At 42.6% G+C, this 22,686-nt stretch overlaps 1 protein-coding gene across 1 annotated transcript in view; it reads left to right on the top strand.

The window, feature by feature from the left end:
* LOC135217247 (malectin-A-like) overlaps nt 1-14,693 on the top strand; it is a 161,886-nt gene extending 147,193 nt beyond the window's left edge. The window contains exon 6 of the mRNA XM_064252976.1: nt 11,015-14,693. Coding sequence (XP_064109046.1) covers nt 11,015-11,280 — 266 coding nt within the window. The 3' untranslated portion in view covers nt 11,281-14,693. The remainder of the gene's footprint in view (nt 1-11,014) is intronic.
* Nucleotides 14,694-22,686: the final 7,993 nt, after the last annotated feature.

Below are 22,686 nucleotides of genomic sequence, written 5' to 3'. Positions count from 1 at the left end.
GCAGTACATGTTCATTACTATGGTTTTGCATTATTGACATGTCATTACGATTATTTATGCATTTATCTTACACAGGGGTTTCCTTGAGTTCTCATGAACTCATAGCCTACATCGCTCCTATTAGCTCAGAGTTCATGCATGCATGTTCCTTTGTATTTAGGTCTATGATAGGCTCCCTTAGGACTTACATCCTTTCTTTTGGTCCTGAGCCACCCTGGCCACCGCCCTACGTTCCTACGTATCGGCATAGGCCAGCTGCTTTGAGTTGCTAGTCGCCCTCCCTTCTTGGTTGGCCCGACCCAGCTTCTCCAGGACTATTCTTTCTCCTTTCATCGATTTTCTTCCTTTCCCCGTGTTTTTGCTGGGATGTTTTTGTATTCATGCCTTTCGAGACGGTTTGAGATGGCCTAGGCCACCTCAGATCGCTTGGTCTGTCTCACCGGGTGGATCACTCCACGATCGTGACGAGGCCAGGCGATCACCATGAGCCACCCAGCGTCAGTCCCTCACGCTTCCTCCCCCCTCTAGGGGGGAGATACGCTCGTTCACGTTGTCCCTGGCAACCGATCCGAGCTCCCTCCCTTCTTCCCCCCCTCCACGCGGGGGATACGGGAGTTAGTAGGGAGACACGCGACGCTGGCTCGGCTCGCACCGCTTTCATCATACAGTACTGGGGGGGTTCCCTGCTTGATCGAGCCTTGGTTGGCTACCAGGCTCGGCTGCGCTTGGATCTCCTTGGTTCTCGAGCCGAGCTCTCTCTCACCTCGAGTCACCACCCTTCCTGCTCCGGCAGATAGGGGCTCCGGCACCGCCAGGCCCCAAGGTTAGTGACTGTAGAGAAGCTCCGCCATCTGTTTTTACCTTTTGCATGTTCACGTTTATTATTTACATCCTTTATGTTAGCCTAAGTCGGCGGAGACCCCGCTCACCACCCGGGTTCACCACCTACTTATTCTAATGTTAAGTTTTACGGCGGAGTCATCCTCCCCGCCACTAATTGCTGGTCCCCTCCTGCTCCTCACCTGCCGTCCTAGTACTCCTCGCTTCGGCGTATAGATTAGGTACATATGTCTCGGTGGTATTTTCGTCCTCCGGCAACGCCGAGGACACACTGATTCTAGTTTTACCAACTCTATCGGACACTCACCATGTTACACGGCAGAAGAGCAGGTAGAGACCAAGCCTTAAAATTGTCTATTAACTCCGGTGCACTCCGGTGTTATGATATATCACTTCATGGACTTAGTCCAGCAAGTCAGTGTTGATACTCTTGTATCATTTCACTTACAGGCTACCCACTGCCAGGAGTCGGGCTGCAACGCCGTTCTCCAGGACCCCTGTGGGCACGAGGTCTGCCGGACCCACGCTACCTGTGCCATCTGCTTTGGTGATCTGGCAGTCTGGCACCACGAGAGCTGCACCATCTGCTATGAGCTGGTGGATCAGGTCTCCTCCAGAGTAGGTACATCTCCGGATACTAAACCTTGTCACATATAATTTGTTGGCCTATATTATTTTTTTGGTGATATATCATTTACTGTACGTAATTTAAGTTAATCTTAAGTACTCTTAAGTATTAATTCTGACCCTCTCTTTCAGGGTGCTCAAGCGGTCAGGGATGCCGCCCAAACCACTCTGAAGGCCTGGGTCGGCGGGTTTGGTCGGAACGTGACAAAGGGGCAGCCTTACATCTTAGACAAGAAGATGGCTGCTCTCATCTTCCCCGGCAGCAAAACAACCTCCTACGTCGACCCGGAGGCGGCGGCCCCTTACATCGCCACCATTCAAGAGCAGGTGGCCTTAGCTGCAGAGGAACCTGGAAACAATAGGAGTGTAAGTGAGGCAGGTTTGGTAGGGGCTCAAGGTCTTCCCTGAGTCAATCTAGATCTTCTTCTCCCACTGCTGCTGCTTCTTCTTTCCAGGGATTCACCGGGGATGGGCAGTCGGTCAGACCGAAGTCCACCCAAGTGATCCCTAAGGTTAAAGGGAAGTGCGAAATCAAGACGCTTCACAAGACTCTGTCAAAGAAGTCTAGTTCGAGTGGCTCTCAGAAGACTCTGGCTCACCATCCCGGAGGAGAGAAGCCTAGAACTTCTTCTCATTCCAAGGGCTCCAGAAGCAAGTCTTCTAAGGACAAGGCTCAGCTCCTACCCGACCCTGAGCCTTCGACCTCGACAGGAGCCCATCCTAGGACCCCCAAGGAGAAGCTGGAACCCACTCCGTTCGACACAGACTCATTTACTGCAAATATTATGCAGCAAATGGGTAGTCTGGTCAGGAACTTGGTTCAGAACAAGTTCCAGGAGATGTTTACACAGATCTCATCTTCTTTGGAGGAGTCAGGCCAGTCAATCCGAGCTATTTCGGAGAGACTGGTCACTCAGGAGAACCTTATCGCAGGTCTCCGTGAGAACCCAGCGACAGGTCTTGCACAGCCCGGCATGGCAGCCCAAACCATGCCGGACTATAATACTCTCCCTCCTTACACGGTGAGTAATCCCTGGAGGATTTCGTCTTACGCTCCCTTCAAGGACGGGATGCTGACGTTGTGGGACTGTGGAGCTGGAAGGCTTGTGGACTTCGAGTTTCATCCTGCAGATTTGCAACCCCCCCTTCATCGGTTATGCTCGCCTTACGGAGGCGGCCATGAGGAGAGAGGACAAGATCCCAAAGGAGACAGTTATCCTCTCCTGGGATCAAGCCCAACGTGATTGGCTTAGGAGTCTGGAAGATTGGGACTGCATAAACACCAGGGTCCAAGCGTTTAAAAGCGCTTTCACAATGTTCGTAGTGGACGGAGAAACACCCATCCCGTTCACTACGAAGGTAACGGAGCTGACGATGAAGGTCGCGATGAGAGACGAGCCAATGCCGCAGCTCCGGAAAACGGAGCCTACATCGCTCCTTCTCCCCGGAATGGAAGACCTATGGTTGGATCTCCTGGCCACCTTTTCGGTCGGGAAACTAAAACCAGACTGCGCCATCACGCAATTTAGTAAGAGGCTACCCAGACTTCCGGACAGCCTCATCCAGGCTGAATTCGACGCACGAATGAGGCTGTCCAGGTCCCTCAATACACTTGTCATGACAGAGGTATCATCTCTGATGTACGGAGATGAACCTCTGTTTAAAATCATAGCCAAATCACAATTGCATTCAATGCAATGTGATTTATATGATTTTATTGTAGCAAGGCATAATTGTCGGAAGCATGTCCCGCAGGAGGCCACCATCCGGCATGAGCCCAATAAGTTATTGGCTGCTCCGATCTGGGGTGCTGATCTGTTCCCAGAGTGGGTGGTGAACTCTGTTCACTGTGAGGCTACCAGACTCAACCAGAGTCTGAAAGTTCGCTGGGGATTATCCAGTAATAGGAAATCTGAGTCGGCCTCCTCAACCAAGAAATCAAAGAAGCCTAGGAAATTCCAGCCTTTCCAGGCTCCCCAGCAACAGACAGTGATGCAGGTGGTTCCGGTATCTCAGGTACCGCAACCATCTACGTCAAAGTCACAGCCTCAACAACAGTTCCTGCTGGTGGCGCAGCCTCAAAACCAAGCTTCCACCTCCTACGCTGTCTCCCCGGCCTTCAACCCAGTATTTGAAGGTCAGTCCTTTCAACCTTTCAACAGGTTCGGCAGGGGTAGCAGAGCTAGAGGTGCCTTTTGTCAGAGAGGCGGCGGAAGAGCATCCAACCGAGGTAAACACTTACGAGGAGGGCGCGCTACACGCCCTTCCCCGAACCAGTGAGAACCCTGAGGTAGGAGGGAGACTGTTCCTATTTCGACACAGATGGAGGTTCAGCAACTGGGCACAGAGCATTGTGTCCAAAGGACTAGGATGGAGCTGGATCAAAGGTCCCCCTCCATCCAAAACCTTCCATCAACAACCAACAGCGGAATTGATAGAGTATGCCCAAGAACTCCTTCAGAAAGGAGTAGTGTCAAGAGTCAAGCACTTAAAGTTTCAAGGTCGCTTGTTCAGCGTGCCAAAGAAAGGCTCAAACAAAAGAAGAATAACTCTAGACTTGTCCCGTTTAAACTTATTCATTCTTTGCGACAAGTTCAGAATGCTGACTATCTCGCAGGTGCAGACCTTACTACCCCGTGGGGCCGTCACCACCTCTGTCGATCTTACAGACGCATACTCTCATGTTCCAGTAGCAAGACACTTCCGCCCGTTCCTAGGTTTCAGGCTAGGGAACCAGGCATTCTCCTTCAAGGTAATGCCTTTCGGGCTCAATGTGGCCCCCAGAATTTTCACAAAATTGGCGGAGACAGTGGTTCAAGAACTCAGGTCTCGGGGAATAATGCTAGTTGCGTATCTGGACAATTGGCTCGTTTGGGCCACAAGCATCAAGGAATGCCACAAAGCAACGGTCAAAGTAATCCAGTTTCTGGAACACTTAGGATTCCAGATAAACAAGACTAAGTCCCAGTTGACACCGGAGTCTCGCTTTCAGTGGTTGGGCATTCAGTGGGACTTGAACTCACACACTCTATCAATTCCGTCGTTGAAGAGGAGAGAAATAGCCAAAGCAACCAGACAATTTCTCAAGTGCAAGCAAACGTCTCGAAGGAGCCAGGAAAGGATCCTGGGCTCCCTACAATTTGCTTCGGTAACGGACGTTCTGCTAAAAGCAAAGCTCAAAGACATAAACCGCATCTGGCGCTCAAGAGCAAATAACAGATCCTGGGACAAACTATCCACCATTCTGGCGATCTTACGCAAACACCGAATTTGTCAAAGTCAATTCCTCTTCAGTTCCCTCCGCCGGCATTAGTTATCCACACACATGCATCACTAAGAGGCTGGGGAGGGTACTCTCAGTACAAGAAGGTACAAGGAACCTGGTCCCTTCCATTCCGCCAGCTCCATATCAACGTATTGGAAGCTGTGGCAGTGTTCCTCACCCTGAAAAAACTTCACCCAGCCAAGAAATCTCACATCAAGCTGGTGTTAGACAGTGCAATAGTAGTACACTGCATCAACAGGGGAGGATCCAAGTCAAGCCATGTGAACCATGTCATGATAGCCATATTTTCACTGGCCCAAGAACAAATGGCACCTGTCCGCCACACACCTAGCGGGAGTAAGGAACGTGATAGTGGATGCGCTATCTCGCTCAGTCCCACTAGAATCAAAGTGGTCCCTGGACAAGCAGTCATTCAATTGGATCTGTCAGCAAGTCCCGGGGCTTCAGGTGGATCTCTTCGCCACGCAGTCAAATCACAAACTCCCTTGCTACGTGGCTCCCAACCTGGGCCCTCTGGCTTGTGCCACGGACGCCATGGCTGTAGACTGGAATCAATGGAAGAAGATTTACATCTTTCCTCCAGTGAATCTTCTTTTGAAGGTTCTGAACAAACTCAGAACGTTCAAGGGCTGCATTGCTCTAATAGCACCAATTGACCCAAGAGCAATTGGTTCCCACTACTATTGGAGTTGGGACTCCGACCTCAACGGATTCCCAATCCCAGATTATCCCAACTAGTACAAACGAAGACTGTGTACGCTTCCTCAGGAATTCAGAAAACCCTAACTTTATGGACTTCATGAAGTTTGCGACAAAAAGGGATGCCATCATTGATCCTCAAAACATCCTATTCTTAGAATCGGATAAACGAGAGTCAACCCTTCGTCAGTATGACTCAGCAGTTAAAAAACTAGCTATTTTTCTGAGGAAGTCTGAATCTCAAACCATGACAACCAATCTGGCCATCTCCTTTTTTAGATCACTATTTGAAAAAGGTTTAGCAGCTAGTACTATCACTACTACTAAATCGGCACTAAAGAAAATCTTCCAGTTTGGTTTCAAAATAGATCTAACAGACTCTTATTTTTCATCTATCCCTAGAGCCTGTGCTAGACTCAGGCCGTCAGAGAGGCCTAAGTCTGTGTCATGGTTCTTAAATGATGTTCTCAAACTGGCCTCAGATACTGATAATGATTCATGTGACTTTTTACCCCTCCTGAGGAAAACATTGTTCCTTTTAAGTCTAGCTTCAGGAGCCAGGGTATCTGAACTGTCGGCTCTATCTAGAGACTCAGGTCATATAGAGTTTCTCCCTTTAGGAGAAGTCTTACTTTCTCCAGATCGTCAATTTTTAGCTAAAAATGAGGACCCACTGGTTAGGTGGGCCCCGTGGAAAATTCTCCCACTTCCTCAGGACCCATCCTTATGTCCAGTTACTGCCCTAAGAGCATACCTTGCTAGAACGGCCTTAAGATCTTCAGGTCCTTTATTTATGAGGGAAAAAGGTGGCACTATTTCCTTAAAAGGAATTAGACAACAAATATATTTCATTAAACAAGCCAACCCAGAATCTTTTCCCCGGGTACATGACATTAAGGCAGTAGCTACCTCACTTAATTACTTTCAGCATATGAATTTTGATGATCTGAAAAAGTATACAGGCTGGAAATCTCCGACAGTGTTCAAACGTCACTACCTCAAGTCCTTAGAAGCACTTAAATTTCCAGCAGTGGCAGCGGGAAACACAGTTTCTCCTGACACTGCTTAAGTAGTAATAAGTAGCTTGTATCTAGATCTCCTTTCTACCTGCCTCACTGACATTCTTCCCATGGCTCTGCCACCATGTAGCCTTTGTCATGCCTTGGATTCCACATGTACATAGTTGTTATGTTTCCTTGTTTTTATTTTAGGATTACTCACACAGTCTGTTATATTGTATTCAATTTTAAGGTTAATGTTAAGTTACTATGTTTACTCTTAAGCCTTCAGTATAATTATTTCTAGTTCATAAGTTGATTTAGGTTATACTATTAACCTTAATTGTTTTTCATTTTTCCTTACAATATGTCATTGTACTCCTTTATTCCAAGCTTGTGGCCAATTCTCTGGTACTATTTCACGTAGCGACACGGGCTGAGCCCAGAAAAGGGATTTTGACGAAGGAAAAATCTATTTCTGGGCAAGGGCCCGTGTCGCCCAGTGAAATCCCACCCTTCTATTACAACCCCACCCTTGGGCCCAAGCTTGGGGGCTAACTCCAAGGATGCCGTTAGAGGCGCTAGTGGTACCGTCAGAGGCGCTAGTAGTAGTTATAGCTGGGAGTGGGCCTTGGATCGGCTCCTCTCTGGTAGGGGAATTTCGAAGAAGGATGAATCTAAATGGCAAGAGACCCGTGGTAGTGGTTTCACTTGCCCCAGAAACCATGCCGACACCTTTATATATAAGGTGAGCGAGCCAGAATATTCTGGCATTTCCATTTTAGCTTTTTCTCTGGTATGTTAGCATTAATTTACCTTAGAAATGTGTGCTAAAGGGACATTGCACTGGGTGACACGGGCCCTTGCCCAGAAATAGATTTTTCCTTTGTCAAAATCCCTTTGTTGACACATGCACGAAATACTAATTACAAAGGTCGTTGGTAGAATTATGTGTTAGATTCTTGAGAGTAGCATTTTTGTCAAGATAGCCGCAACACCGGACTGTTGTAAAATGATATTGACGCATTTCTCAGGTTAATGGAAGGTAAGCCACATGACATGCAAGCATTGGCTACAACTTTTAAATTTAGAAAGAGCTTGTCCTTACAATAGGTTGCAATGGTTACTTGTCAAAAATAGGATAAAATATCATAACGTAACAAGGAGTATATTACGTAAAAATACGCTTCCCTCTGCTGGGTCTAACAAAGTTCGTGATGCCCAGCTCCCTCCCCACCCATGAAGGACAACTGACAGACCCATTACCCGTGGAAGTACTGCACCACTTATTATTCATTGGTCAAAATGCCATGTCACGCAATAAAAGTAACTTTGATGTTTTATAACAAATAACATAGAGAAAGAGGGAAAAAATATTTTGTTGACACATGCATGGATTACTACTAACTACAAAGTCGTTGGTTGAATTGTGTTAGATTCTGAAGAGTAGCATTTTTGTCAAGATAGCCGCAACACCGGACTGTTGTAAAATGATATTGACGCATTTCTCGGGTTAATGGAAGGTTAACCACAAGACATGCGAGCATTGGCTACAACTTTTAAATTTAGAAAGAGCTTGTCCTTGGATAGAATAAGATATTGAAGTCATTCAGTGTCATGTTAATCTTGTACAGTGGAACCTCTACATACGAAAGTCCCTACTTACGAAAAATCCAGGTTACGAAAGCAAAGACGAATATTTTTTTTGCTTCTGTGTACAAAAATAATTCAGGTTGTGAAAGGGTAAAGTCCAAGATTCGCCCAGGCCGCCAAGAACAATTTTAAAACTCGTGCACCGCCAACTGAGTAGACTTGCCACCATCCTCCTGCTCTCCCATTGGTTCCTGATGCTAGTCACCGCCGTAAGATCCTGCTTTCCTATTGGTTAGCATCTGTCCCATCATCCCTCTACATAAAGGCGTCCTTCGACCATTTCGTCGCATCAGCATTATCGTATGCACGTGGAATTCATTCATTCACATAGATTTCGTTTGTTAACCCTCTTATGCCAACTGGACGTATTTTACGTCGACATTTTTTGTCTCCCGTGTGCCGACTGGACGTATTTTACGTCGACTTACAAAAGTTTTTTTTAAAATTTGCGGAAAAATACTTATAGGCCTACCAGCCTAAAACTTTTTAATCACGTGCCTTGGGGGATGCTGGGAGTTCACGGATCAAGGTGTTGTTTTGTTTACAATCGTTACGCAGGCGCGCAAGCACGAATTTCTTTCTTGCTGCACTAAAAAGTATCTGTGACACATCTCGGAAATTATTTCGTCACTTTGACATAATTTTTGTACCATTGTAAATTAGCCGTTACATGAAGTATTATATATGAAAATGTGCGCATTTTTATGTAGAATACAACAATAAAATACTCATGATTGTAGCTTTTATCAGTTTTGAGATATTTTCATATAAATAACGATAATTGCCAAAATTTCAACCTTCGGTCAACTTTGACTCTACCGAAATGGTCGAAAAACGCAATTGTAAGCTAAAACTCTTATATTTTAGTAATATTCAATCATTTACCTTAATTTTGCAACTAATTGGAAGTCTCTAGCACAATATTTCGATTTATGGTGAATTTATGAAAAAACTTTTTCTTGACGTCCACGCGGTAACTCTTCCGAAAAAAATCATACATGCGATTGTGGTAATGTTTGCACCATTTAAAATTAGCCGTTATATAAAGTTTTATATATGGAAATGTGCGCAATTTCATGCACAATACACCTAAAAACAACCCATGGTTGTTGCTTTTATTAGTTTTGAGATATTTTCATATAAATAACGATAATTGCCAAAATTTCAACCTTCGGTCAACTTTGACTCTACCGAAATGGTCGAAAAACGCAATTGTAAGCTAAAACGCTTATATTCTAGTAATATTCAAGCATTTACCTTCATTTTGCAACAAATTGGAAGTCTCTAGCACAATATTTCGATTTATGGTGAATTTATGAAAAAAATAACATTTTCTTTATGTCCGCGTGGTAACTCTTCCAAAAAAATCATACATGCGATTGTGGTAATGTTTGCACCATTTTAAATTAGCCGTTACATAAAGTTTTATATATGAAAATGTGCGCAATTTCATGTAGAATACAACAAAAAATAATTGAAGGTTGTAGCTTTTCTCATTTTTGAAATATTTGCATATAAATCACGATAAATAGAAAAAAAACCATGTTAAGTCAACTTTGACTCTACCGAAATGGTCGAAAAACGCAATTGTAAGCTAAAACTCTTACAGTCTAGTAATATTCAGTCATTTATCTTCATCTTGAAACAAATTCAAAGTCTCTAGCAAAATATTTAGATTTATGGTGAATTTAAAAAAAAATCTTTCCTTCCCTCCGCGCGCGGATTCTCGGCCACAAATCTCCGAAATGCGTGAGTCCCATTCTCGGAATATTTGCTCCGTTTCATATTAGGCATTTCATAGAGTTTTATATATGAAAATGTGCGCAATTTCCTGTAGAATAAAACGAAAAATATTTGAAGGTTGTAGCTTTTCTTATTTTCGAAATAATTGCATATAAATAATATATATATAAAAAAATTCGACATTTGGTCAACTTTAACTCATCAGATATGGTCGAAAACTGCAATTGTAAGCTAATACTCTTACAGTATAGTAATATTCAATCATTTGTCTTCATTTTGAAAGAAATTGGAAGTCTCTAGGACAATATTTAGATTTATGGTGAATTTTTGAAAAAAATATTTGTTTACATCCGCTCGTTACGAATTCATGCATTATTTTGTGATAATATTTTCTCTGTGTTGCTTTTATCGTTTTACAATGTGTTATATACCAAAATAATTGCAATTTAGTGTACATTACAACGAAAAAAAAGTAACTTGTTACCTTTAACCGTTTTGCGCACAGAGCGATTTGAATACAATTATATATGAAATTTCGTTTTTGCGCTATCATATATCGCATTATTTATATATGATAATGATAATTTTTTTCATTTCTGATGGTTGCATACTAAACTTCAGCCAATGACAAAAAAAGGAGCCAAAAATGAAATCTTAATCTTGAAAACTAAGCGCGCTGTGATTTTTTGAAAAAAAATAATTTTTCCGCTTCCGCGCTCACTCTGAAATGCCTCCGGCACACGGGAGACAATTTTTTTTTTTACCACTTCGGCGTTTAAGGGTTAATATAGATTGCCCTCCCTACCTTCTCACTTCAGAGTAGAAAGAAGTAGACTGATCACCTATAAGTGTTTGTCCCTATCGGTCCCCTGATTGGGGTTGGGAGAAGTAGATGGATAGAAGACTGATATTCATAGAAAACCAAGTGTACTTTTTTTTTTCAATCTTTCAAACTACTGCTGGCGAGGAAGTAAAAGCTATATAATGGAGAGAGAAGTTTTAATTGTTATGATTTAGTAGCTTTTATACATGTACTGAGTATGTATGGCTGTACTTGAATAAGTAGTTTATTATTGACTAAAATTATTACATAGTGTAAGTAACCATTGTTGTTCAAATCCAGTGGTGTGTGCTTTACAAAACACAATGTAAATCTTTTCCCCCTTAGATGTTCCAAAGCTACCACCTTTACCAAGAGAGGAAGATTTAGATAATGACTTAGAAGATTCAAGATTACCATCTGGAAACCAAATCAACAACAACAACAACAACAATAATAACAACAACAAACAACAACAGTCCACTGCTAAGCGGCGCCCAAGTGGCCCAAGGACACCTAACCCATACGCTTCTGATGACACAAGTTCCATGCTTCCCATTTTTGTTGCCATAGGAGCTGCCATTCCACTTTTGTTTTGTTTATGTAAACTGTGATGTTGAAATTCTTGTTATGCTTTTTTAAAGATTTGGATACCTTATGTGATAGTCTTCTTTTTATTTTGTTTAATTTATTGATAGCCTGTAAATTTTTTATCATTGTTACAAATATGAACCCTTTATTTAATTTCTACCCTAAGTCTGTATTACTTGTAAATGCCAATATGAGATTCTTCAACAGTATTATAGAAAAGATTCTTCAAAGCACAATTTTAACCCTGTAGTCAAGGTATTATTTGGTGCTGAGGCTTATAATGAAGGTAGATAAGAAAGATATGGTTCCAGTATAAGGCAGAATAAGATCACTTTAGACACCATCATGATTATTCAGTTATTATTAAGAAGTGCAGTTGGTAAGTTTTGTCATGTAATTGATATACTAGTCCTCTATCTCTCTCTTTCTCTCTCTATCATTCAGGTATCTCCTTTTCTTTTTTTAATATATGCCAAAGGTTTTTACTAGGTGCTTAACAGCAGCCTGCTGATGCCACTATGAATTTATGGATCCCCATAGTTGTAGTTGTCTTGTAAGTTCAATAATTGCCAAAGAATGTTTTTTTGTATGAATCCTAGAATATAATTTTACCAATTTACTTTTTATGCGATGATGATGATCATCAAAACCGTGTGTTCCCATTCAAATGCAAACACTCTTCTCATGAGCCATAAACTGGTGGTTGTGGTAGTTGTCCTAGCCAGAGGTAGTTATTAATTTTGCCTTTAATGCATTACTGTATTATAAGTGAGAGGACCTACCCTTCTATGAATATAGAAATTGAAGATTTTTTATATTGGTAGCATTAATTTTGTCCTGCTTATTTTTTAAGTTTTATATGCAAGGCTTGCTTTTAAGCAATAAGTCATTTGTTCATTACATAGTATTTGTTTGTCTTTGTGTATGTATGTTAGTTTTTTCTGTGAATTCTGCTGATCAGCAAACAATAAGTTTTGTATTTTTCTATTTCGTTCAAAGTACAAAATATATAGGGTGGTACAAAATAGAAAATGCAATAGTTCCATGTCACATATTACATAGAAGTTGACATGAATGCATTTGTTCTTGGTGTGGAAAAGGGATTTTCAGCTTAAATGTCACTTTTAATGCCTAGTACAGTTTGAAGCAGGAGGGGATGGCAAAGCACTAGGTAAAGCAAACAAAAAAGTAAAACACTAAAGTTCTCTCCTTTTAGACATCATAGTTTACATGTCCAAGTCTCTCTCTCTCTCTCTATCTCTCAGCTCCTTATTTGCTTTAGATTTTGGATGGTATTAGGAAGAAATTTACCCTCATTGTAGTTGCTTTGATCCTGGATAATGATGGTAGTATGTCCCCTACTATTAGGAAGGGAGAATCATTGAAGGATGAATTAAGGTTATGGTGACTAAGTGCAACCACTGTGGTTATGTGATCATGATACACACCAGCAGGGGCAGCATAGTTTGATTCTCCAGTTATGCAGTGTGCTTCTTCAGGCCCATTCCATTCAATCCCATTTGGTATCTATCTGGTGGTGTAAAAATGATTAAAGTACCTGATAATTAGTTGATCTTGGGGATTCAATGTTATGATGGGGCTAGCTACCTCATCTCAAAATACTTGCTGAAAAGTTGATAGGTAAGACCCATTTGAATCGCCGCGACTTACCAGGCTAAGGGATATGTTAGGGAAAAATTGGAAAGCAAAAACTAGAATGCATGAGGGATTATTTAGTCTAGTCTTTAGTGTGAATGTTGAATGAAAATGGAAGAAAATGTGGAAGATAAGAGAGATAATTTGTATAGTATATATATTGAGTAAGATGATTTCACATTGACAAATGTGAGGTTGAAAGGTTAGCATAAGTGAAAAGATAGACCTGTGTGATTGTAGATGGTCTTGTATGAAGAGAATGAAGGATAGTAAGTTAACGGAAAATTTGCATAATTCTTTGCATGAGGGAGGATTGAGGATAGGGAGACCAATGAAAAGTGCTGGTTAGTTGGTGTGGAAGAGGTGTTGAAACATAGTGGCCTTGTACTTCTTGAGGGGTAAAAATGAAGATGAGTTGTGCTGTGAATGTATGTATGTATGTAGGGATGGTCTTATTGTGGCTGTTGATCCTTCTGTGTGGGTACTAGGAACACACAATGTTGTGGATGTTTTCTGATTCAGTGTTCATTCTTGATACTGCATGTAGAGGTGAATGGGGTATGACTTACTTTACAGAATTTAACTTAATTGTTTAAATTTAACGTAATTGTTTACTGCTGTATATCTAATGGTTAGCTTAAGATAAGTATAAGTAATGAAATATTAGTGTCAGCATTTTGAAAGTATCTAATTGTTACACTTCATACAAAGTGTAATAGTATTAATAAAATATTAAAATGGAATCCTCTTAAAAATTCATTCAGTTGGCCATCTCAGAGAATTAGGTTTTACTTTGTTAGACTGGTTAAAGTACTACGCAAAAACACAAATACGAAAGAATTTTGAATATTTAGTTTCAGATAAGTTGCTGCTTTCCTATATTAAGCTCTGCTACATTTATCCGAGGCAAGATCTTGACAGGACTGACTGCCAATAGGACTATCAGTTTATGGCTTATGTAAAACAGCACTTATTGAAATGAAAAATCAGCATTGTTAAAGTTTTGGAATTTTCATTTTCAAAAATTTATGTGAAGGATCCTTAAAAGTCAATTTGTTCTGCTAAGAAAATTGTTTTTACCTTTTGGCGCAATGAGTTTAGGACACTGATTGTTAATAAATCCAGCATAAGGTATCATTAAAGGATTGGAGTAAAAAGTTATTTTGTATGTGTGTGTGTGATCTTTGTATAGTATTTTTCTATGAGATAAGCATCCCTTTTTACTAATAGTATGAAATATGTTGCAACTGATGTACTATATTGCGTCCATTGCTTAAAGAATTGAAACAAATTATTGGTGGCTTTATTTTGCAAATCAGGTTTGCTTTTTGAACTTTAAGAAATGAGTTACTAAATTACTGTCAATTTAGGCTTTATGTGAATTATATTCTTTCTGTACTTGATTTAACAGGCTTGCTGTTATTTCATAATGAATATGGTTTCTGATCAGTGACAGTGGTAATGGTTATTGTTTTTATTTGGATGAGCACATTTGTACTTAAAATGAAATTATGTGATGAAGTGATTCATCAAAAATAGCTTATAGGATTAAAGTTTAGGAGTTCAGTACTATATAGTCTCCTATTTCCTGATATTGGTAGAGTTTTTGCACAAACTTACGCATATTATCACTCAAACAGATTCTAAAGAGTTGTTGTAAAGAAGAACAAATTATTTCTTTAGGACATTGTTGTTTACCAATAAAGTTTTTTATTGTATTTCTGAATACGAGTATGGAGTAATGTACTTAAACTATTACAGAAATATTTGCCAGAATGCATTTATTGTTTTGTATTGCCCTTCACAGCATTTTAATAGTTTATCATCATTTTGTGTCATTTGTTTTCATGTGCATTGTTTGTGTACATTTTTTTACTCTGATCACTAAATTTAGTTGCAAGAGTAATGAATGTTAATTTGTGATCTGGTTAAACTCTTTGTTAATTATTTCAGAGAAGTAAAGTGTGTACATTTAGTATTTGCATATTTTTGTATATGAGACTTACCCAGTAATTATCTAACTGTTAGTTTCCATGGACGGCAGCATAATTCAAATTTCACAGGTAGCGCTTTAATTGTTTAGTGTGTAGGTACAAGAGCCTATGTTCTTGGTTCAATCTTAGGATCTTTCCAGTCAGTGTTCCCCTTTTGGGGACAACCAGTTCGGTATGAACTGGTTGTCTTTGGTGTCCTGTTATCGCCATAGAAGCTTTCCTTCAGGATACTTTAACTTTGCTCGCTTCATAAGAGAATGAAGGTCTGCTTCCGGTCCTTATTCTTTTTCTCTTCGAAGTGAAGAAGAATTAGGCTGACGATCAATCAACAGGAGCCTACGAATATACATACTTGTATATTCTCGCGACATGCGACATGCATCTGTTATCAGTTGTACCGTTCGAGTAATAGGTGCATGCCTGGAAGTTAATTCTTTTGGTGTGTGACCGAGACGAATAGTATGTGCTCTTAATTTCCTGAAACTCAGGACAGCCTTCTGGGCCTTCCAAGAATTGCCGATTTTGATTTTGGTGTTGTTTTGGCAACAGCACCACAGAACTGGAATTATCACCGAACAAGGGAGTCTCTTTTCCTCTTGTTGCAGTTAACATGTAGGTGCTCAAGGGTATCTGTTGTGCACTCGATAGTTCTACAAGACGAATGCATTTCAAAGTGGAATTGCTACCAGGCAACTCAGCCTAAGGAGTCATGTGAGGAGCAGTGACTGCCTTCTCATTGAGGGTTTCTTTGAATTAGTATCGTTTCTCCGCTGTCATGGTTTAACTGCTAATTCGGATCTCTATCCGGCCATCACAGACTTAAGTCTCTGGTTGGCTTTGGATTCTTGCTTATGGTTTTTATGCATTCAACTTACCTGTCAGATATATACTTAGCTATAGACTCCTTCGTCCCCGATAGAAATTCGAATTTCGCGGCACACTCTACAGGTAGGTCAGGTGATCTACCGCCCCGCCGCTGGTGGCGGGAATAGGAATCATTCCCGTTTTCTAAGACAGATTTTCTCTATCAGCCGTGACAGCAACATTGTTGTTGTTACTCCTGATTTGATTTTCGTGTTTTTTCATCGCTATTGATCTTCTAAGCTGGTTATTTTGATGACGTATTGGATCTTTGGTTTGGCATACTCTTTCGTGGAACGTTATTTGGACTTGGTTTTTTGGATTTTTCTCACAATGTCGGATTCTAGCTTTACGGTTAGAAGACAGTGTGTAAATGAGGGATGCATGGTGAGGCTACCGAAAGCTTCGGTAGATCCTCACACAGTTTGTAAGTGTAGAATGAATGAATGCTCATATCTAACACCTGTGATGAATGTGTTGGTTTGAATGAGGAAGAATGGAAGAATTTAAATTCCTATTTAAGGAAATTGGAGATGGATAGGGCTAGGAAGGCTTCCTCTAGAAGCGTAAGTAGGTCTCGCTCTAACGAGCCTATTAAATTAACACCTAACCCTAAACCTGTATCTTCTTCCTCTAGTACTAAGACTGCAAATCCAGCAACGGAAATTGCAGATCTTAAAGCTGCACTACAAAGGATGGAACGTAAAATGCTGACGTTACAAGGTAAGCACAGTGATAGTGATTTAAGTGTCCCTAGTGCAGTGGAGGGTGCGTCTGATCGGCTTCATCTCGCTCCCAGGCCTAGACCTCTTCCAAGCTCACAGGCCCAGAGGAGAAGGAATGTCAAAAGCCTTACGGAGGTTATGGAGGGAATCCCCACCGATCAGGCGTCCCCTCGGCAGATTCTGTGACGACCCGAACTGCCAAGGATCGCTATCGAAAAAGCATCCTGAAAAAAAAAAGTGTTTTTCTTCGTCAGATTCTTCACCTAATGTAAGGGGCTGGAGCTCTGATGAACTGTCATGCCCCTTAAAGAGGAGTTGGAAGGCTCCAACTTTGAATTCAAGCCCTAAGCTTTTCTCCGATGGATCTCCATGTGAAAGGAAAAAAAGAAAATTAGTTCCGAAACGTAAATCGGAGTCTCCTTCCTCTTCTAGACCTCCCTCACCTGAATCAGGAAAGGAGAAAGAGAATGCTGCGGCGAAGATTCTCCTAAATGTACAGGAGCAGCTTTCCGCTTTAGTAGGAGTTTTTACAAAGGAGACTCCCAGAAAAAAGGACTCTTTCCTTCCGATAAAGAAAACGAAGGGAAGGAAAGAAATAACGAAAGTTTCGGAATCTACTAGGATGAGAACGAAGAATGCGCTAGATGCTCTTTACGATTCAGAAGAGCCAGAATCGCCAGATGCGCCAGAAGCGCCAGCCTGGCGCAATGCGCTAGAAGCGCCATCCCGGCGCAATGCGCCAGAAGCGCCAGCCTGGCGCAAGGAAGCCACAAGCGCCAACCTGGCGAAATGAGCCACAAGTGACATCTAAGAGACGGACTTCTTCCAAAAGACAATTAAGCCAGGACGATTTGTCTAGCTTTCGGAAGGATAAACCTTTACCTGACAGGGAAACTAGGTGTCACATGGGCGGCCATAGCCCTTGTCAGGATATAGGTGGTTCCGGCGAAAGCGATAGGAGAGGACATCCTTCCTCTGACAGGAGAGAAAGGTGTCGCACAGGCGGCCGTCACCTTGCCAGGAGAAGGAAAAAGGTCGTCTTGCAGGATCACCTATCTCCGTAGGGACGCAAGTTATCGCACAGGCGGTCGTCGTTCTTGCGAGAGTGGGGCAGATACGGCAAGAGACCCGTCTCCTATGGAAAATAAGAAATCCTCTTCGGAAATGGAGTTGGATTTGGAAGAAGTTTCGAACTCTGAAGACCACTCGGCTCCAGGCTTGTCAGATTACAAGACACTGGCAGCCCTCTTACTTCAAGAGTTTGGGGACTCTTTAAGCCCGACTGCTCCTCCTTCTCCAAAGTCCTTATTTACAAGTACTAAGGTCCCGAAGCAATCATCTTTCATTAAAATGAAGCCAACCATTTCCATGAATAAGGCTCTCCGATTCGTAGGAAATTGGTTTAAATCCAAGGAGAAGGCGGGGAAGACAGTCTTTGCCTGCCCTCCTTCCAGACTATCAGGAAAGAAGGGAATTTGGTACGAGACGGGCGAATCACTGGGTCTAGCTCTCCCTACCACTGCCGAAGCTAGGAGTTTTTCGAACCTGGTGGATTCGTCAAGGAGACAAGCCTTGTCATCAGCAAAGATCACATGGGGGACTTCTGAGTTCGGACCATCTCCTCAAGGGATTGTTTAAGGTCTTAGAAGTTTTTAACTTCTTAGACTGGTCCCTTGGGGTGTTGGCCAAAAAGACTCAAGAGAATGAATCTCTTAGTCCAGAGGTCCTCTATAGTGTACTGTCCTGCATGGACAAAGCGGTTCAAGATGGATCAGGAGAGGTGGCCTCGCTGTTTGGAACTGGAATTCTGAAGAAGAGAGTCTTATTTAGCTCCTTTCTGACGAAAGCAGTTACTCCCATTCAGAGGTCATCTCTTCTTTATGCTCCTCTGTCCGACCAATTGTTTCCTGAACAACTAGTAAGGAACATTTCTCATTCTTTGACAGAAAAGGCCACACAAGATCTCTTGGCCCAATCTGCAAAGAAATCAAGAACTTCGGTGCCTGATAAGAGAGAGAATCGTACTCCTCAACAGCCCTTTCGAGGGAGCTCCTCGACCAGACCCTCCTTTAAGAAGAGAGGAGTACAAAAGAGAGGTAGGTCTTCATTCAGACCTATCAAGAAAGCAAAATGAGACACCAGTCCTTCAAGTACCGGTAGGAGCCAGACTTCGGAAATTTTCCGAAGAATGGACTCGGAGACAGGCAGAAAGATGGTCCCTTTCAGTGGTAATAAAGGGATATATGATCCCCTTTCGAGACAGGCCTCCCTTGACAACGAACCCGAGGGAACTGTCAGCCCAATACAGGGACCTGCCAAGAAAGAAGCATTATTGCAACTGGTAGAACAGATGTTGCAAAAGGAGGCCATCGAAGTGGTTCAGGATCCGCATTCCCGAGGATTCTACAACCGTCTTTTTCTGGTTCCAAAATCCTCGGGAGGGTGGAGACCGGTCCTCGATGTGAGCGCATTGAACCGATTTGTAGAGAACACAAAGTTCTCTATGGAAACATCAAAATCGGTTCTTGCGGCTCTTCGTCCCAGGAGATTGGATGGTCTCCTTAGATCTACAAAATGCTTACTTTCATGTCCCCCTTACTTTCATGTCTTAGAAGTTTTTAACTTCTTAGACTGGTCCCTTGGGGTGTTGGCCAAAAAGACTCAAGAGAATGAATCTCTTAGTCCAGAGGTCCTCTATAGTGTACTGTCCTGCATGGACAAAGCGGTTCAAGATGGATCAGGAGAGGTGGCCTCGCTGTTGGAACTGGAATTCTGAAGAAGAGAGTCTTATTTAGCTCCTTTCTGACGAAAGCAGTTACTCCCATTCAGAGGTCATCTCTTCTTTATGCTCCTCTGTCCGACCAATTGTTTCCTGAACAACTAGTAAGGAACATTTCTCATTCTTTGACAGAAAAGGCCACACAAGATCTCTTGGCCCAATCTGCAAAGAAATCAAGAACTTCGGTGCCTGATAAGAGAGAGAATCGTACTCCTCAACAGCCCTTTCGAGGGAGCTCCTCGACCAGACCTCCTTTAAGAAGAGAGGAGTACAAAAGAGAGGTAGGTCTTCATTCAGACCTATCAAGAAAGCAAAATGAGACACCAGTCCTTCAAGTACGGTAGGAGCCAGACTTCGGAAATTTTCCGAAGAATGGACTCGGAGACAGGCAGAAAGATGGTCCCTTTCAGTGGTAATAAAGGGATATATGATCCCCTTTCGAGACAGGCCTCCCTTGACAACGAACCCGAGGGAACTGTCAGCCCAATACAGGGACCCTGCCAAGAAAGAAGCATTATTGCAACTGGTAGAACAGATGTTGCAAAAGGAGGCCATCGAAGTGGTTCAGGATCCGCATTCCCGAGGATTCTACAACCGTCTTTTTCTGGTTCGTTCCAAAATCCTCGGGAGGGTGGAGACCGGTCCTCGATGTGAGCGCATTGAACCGATTTGTAGAGAACACAAAGTTCTCTATGGAAACATCAAAATCGGTTCTTGCGGCTCTTCGTCCAGGAGATTGGATGGTCTCCTTAGATCTACAAAATGCTTACTTTCATGTCCCCCTGCATCCATCATCGAAGAAATATCTCCGGTTCATGATGCAGGGAAAAGTATTCCAATTCAGAGCCCTATGCTTCGGCCTGTCTACGGCCCCTCAAGTGTTCACGAAGCTAATGATGGAAACGTTTGCGAGATGGCTACATCTAGAAGGAATAAATATATCCCTTTATCTGGACGATTGGCTAATAAGAGCAAAATCGGAACGTCAGTGCTTGAAGGACTTGGAGAAGACTTTGAATTTGACAAAATCTCTGGGACTACTCGTGAACCTCGAGAAATCACAATTGATCCCCAGACAGAACATAGTCTATCTGGGGATACAGATGGATTCTCGGGGTTTTCGGGCGTTTCCATCTCAAGAGAGAATTGCTCGAGGCTTAGAAAAGATCTCGAACTTCTTAGGGAAAGAACGGACCTCGGCGAGGGAATGGCTCAGTCTGCTGGGCACCCTTTCCTCGTTAGAGCAGTTCATTTCCCTAGGGAGATTAAATCTCAGACCTCTGCAATTTTATCTCAAACAAATGTGGAGTTAAAAGACAGGAGACTTGTCAGACGTTTTTCCCATTCAACAGGGGATAAAATCCGACCTGAAGTGCAAAGAACGAAGGGGTGTCCCTCTTGATTCGGAACTTTCACCAAGTGTTGTTTTCCGATGCCTCGGAAACAGGTTGGGGAGCAACACTGGGTCCAAAGGAAGTGTCAGGTACCTGGACCAAACAACAGACTACTCTGCACATCAATGCGAAGGAACTCCTGGCTATTCATCTAGCCCTGGAATACTTCGAAGCGGAAGTCAGAGGAGTGGTAGTTCAAGTCAATTCCGACAATACCACAGCTCTGGCTTACATCCGGAATCAAGGGGGCACTCACTCTTTCTCACTGAACGAAATAGCGAGAGATCTATTAACTTGGACAGAGGAACGGGGCATTATTCTGCGGACAAGGTTTGTTCAAGGAGTAAAAAACCTAAGGGCAGACAGGTTGAGCAGAGAGAACCAGGTACTCCCGACAGAGTGGATGCTCCACTCAGAAGTCTGCAGACAATATGGTCCCTCTGGGGAAGACCCCAGATCGACCTGTTTGCCACGTTCCTCTCCAGAAAGATAGACAACTTCTGCTCGCTAGAAGAAGATCCCAGAGCCACGGCGATCGATGCTTTCTCATGGATTGGTCAGGCATAGACGCCTACGCCTTTCCCCCATTCAAATTGCTGGGGGAAGTACTAAGAAATTTGTGGCATCAGAGGGAACGAAACTAACTCTGATTGCTCCCTTATTTTGGCCTTCCCGAATCTGGTTTCACAGAGGTACTGGAATGGACGGTGACTTCCCCAGATGCTCTACCAAACAGGACAGATCTGCTCAGACAACCCCACTTCGAGAGGTTCCACAAAAACATCCAAAGTCTCTCCCTGACTGCCTTTCGACTATCGAAAGACTGGTCAGAGCGAGAGGCTTTTCAAAGAAAGTGGCAACTGCAATTGCTAGAGCCCGCAGAGCCTCTACCTTGCGGGTCTACCAATCGAAGTGGGAAGTATTCCGTAGATGGTGTAGGTCGAAGTAGCTGTCCTCTTCCAATACCTCTGTAACTGAAATCGTGGATTTTCTCCTCTTCTTAAGAGAAGAATCCAAATTGGCCGTATCCACTATCAAGGGAATAGGAGCATGCTCTCAGCTGTTTTTAGAAACAGAGGAGGCTGAATCTCGAGAATAATAAGGATCTTCATGATCTCATCAGGTCTTTCGAGACTACGAAATTGACGATCGTCTATTCCCCGAGTTGGAACCTGGACGTAGTCCTAAATTCTTGATTTCGGACAGGTTCGAACCTCTAGATAAAATCTCATTCAGAGATCTTACTAGCAAATGCATATTCCTGTTGGCTCTCGCAACTGCTAAGAGGATCAGTGAATTGCATGCTTTGGACTCTCGGGTGGGTTTTTAAAAAAGACTCGGCTGTTATTTCTTTCCAGGATCTTTTCCTTTTTAGCAAAGAATGAAAACCCTTCTAAACCTTGGCCTAGAAGTTTCGAAGTCAAGGGACTCTCTTCTCTGGTAGGTAGAGAGTTGGATCGGTCCCTTTGCCCAGTCAGGACCTTAAAATTCTATTTTAAAAAGAAAACACAGCTTCAGGGATGTCGACAAAGTCTTTGGTGTTCGGTAAGAAACCCCAAAAGACCTATGTCAAAGAACGCACTGGCGTTCTTTGTCAGAAATGTAATTACCGAAGCTCACAGGAATTGCCAAGAAAACTCTTTAAAGCTGCTGAGAGTAAAAGATCACGAAGTCCGGGCTGTAGCAACTTCCCTTTCTTTTACGAAGAATATGTCCATGAGAAACATTTTAGCAGCAACTTATTGGAGGTGCAATTCAGTATTTGCATCCCACTATTTAAAGGATGTTGGAGTAACATACGATAAATGTTATTCTCTTGGGACCTTATGTATCAGCGGATACTATGGTGGGAAATGGAGCAGACGCTGATCCTTAATTTTGTTTTTATATTTTTAATAATTACTTTTAATATTGTTGTTGATTTGTTGGTGGGTTGCTTGAAAGGATGTTCGGGGTGACTCCTTTCAATCTTAGTACTAACCCAACCCCAATTAGGATCAGGTGATCGGGATTAGTGTCG

This window comes from Macrobrachium nipponense, chromosome 7, assembly GCF_015104395.2.
Source record: "Macrobrachium nipponense isolate FS-2020 chromosome 7, ASM1510439v2, whole genome shotgun sequence".
Lineage (NCBI taxonomy): Eukaryota > Metazoa > Arthropoda > Malacostraca > Decapoda > Palaemonidae > Macrobrachium > Macrobrachium nipponense.
Note: the sequence above shows the minus strand (reverse complement) of the source record. Positions and strands in the feature narration are given on the sequence as shown.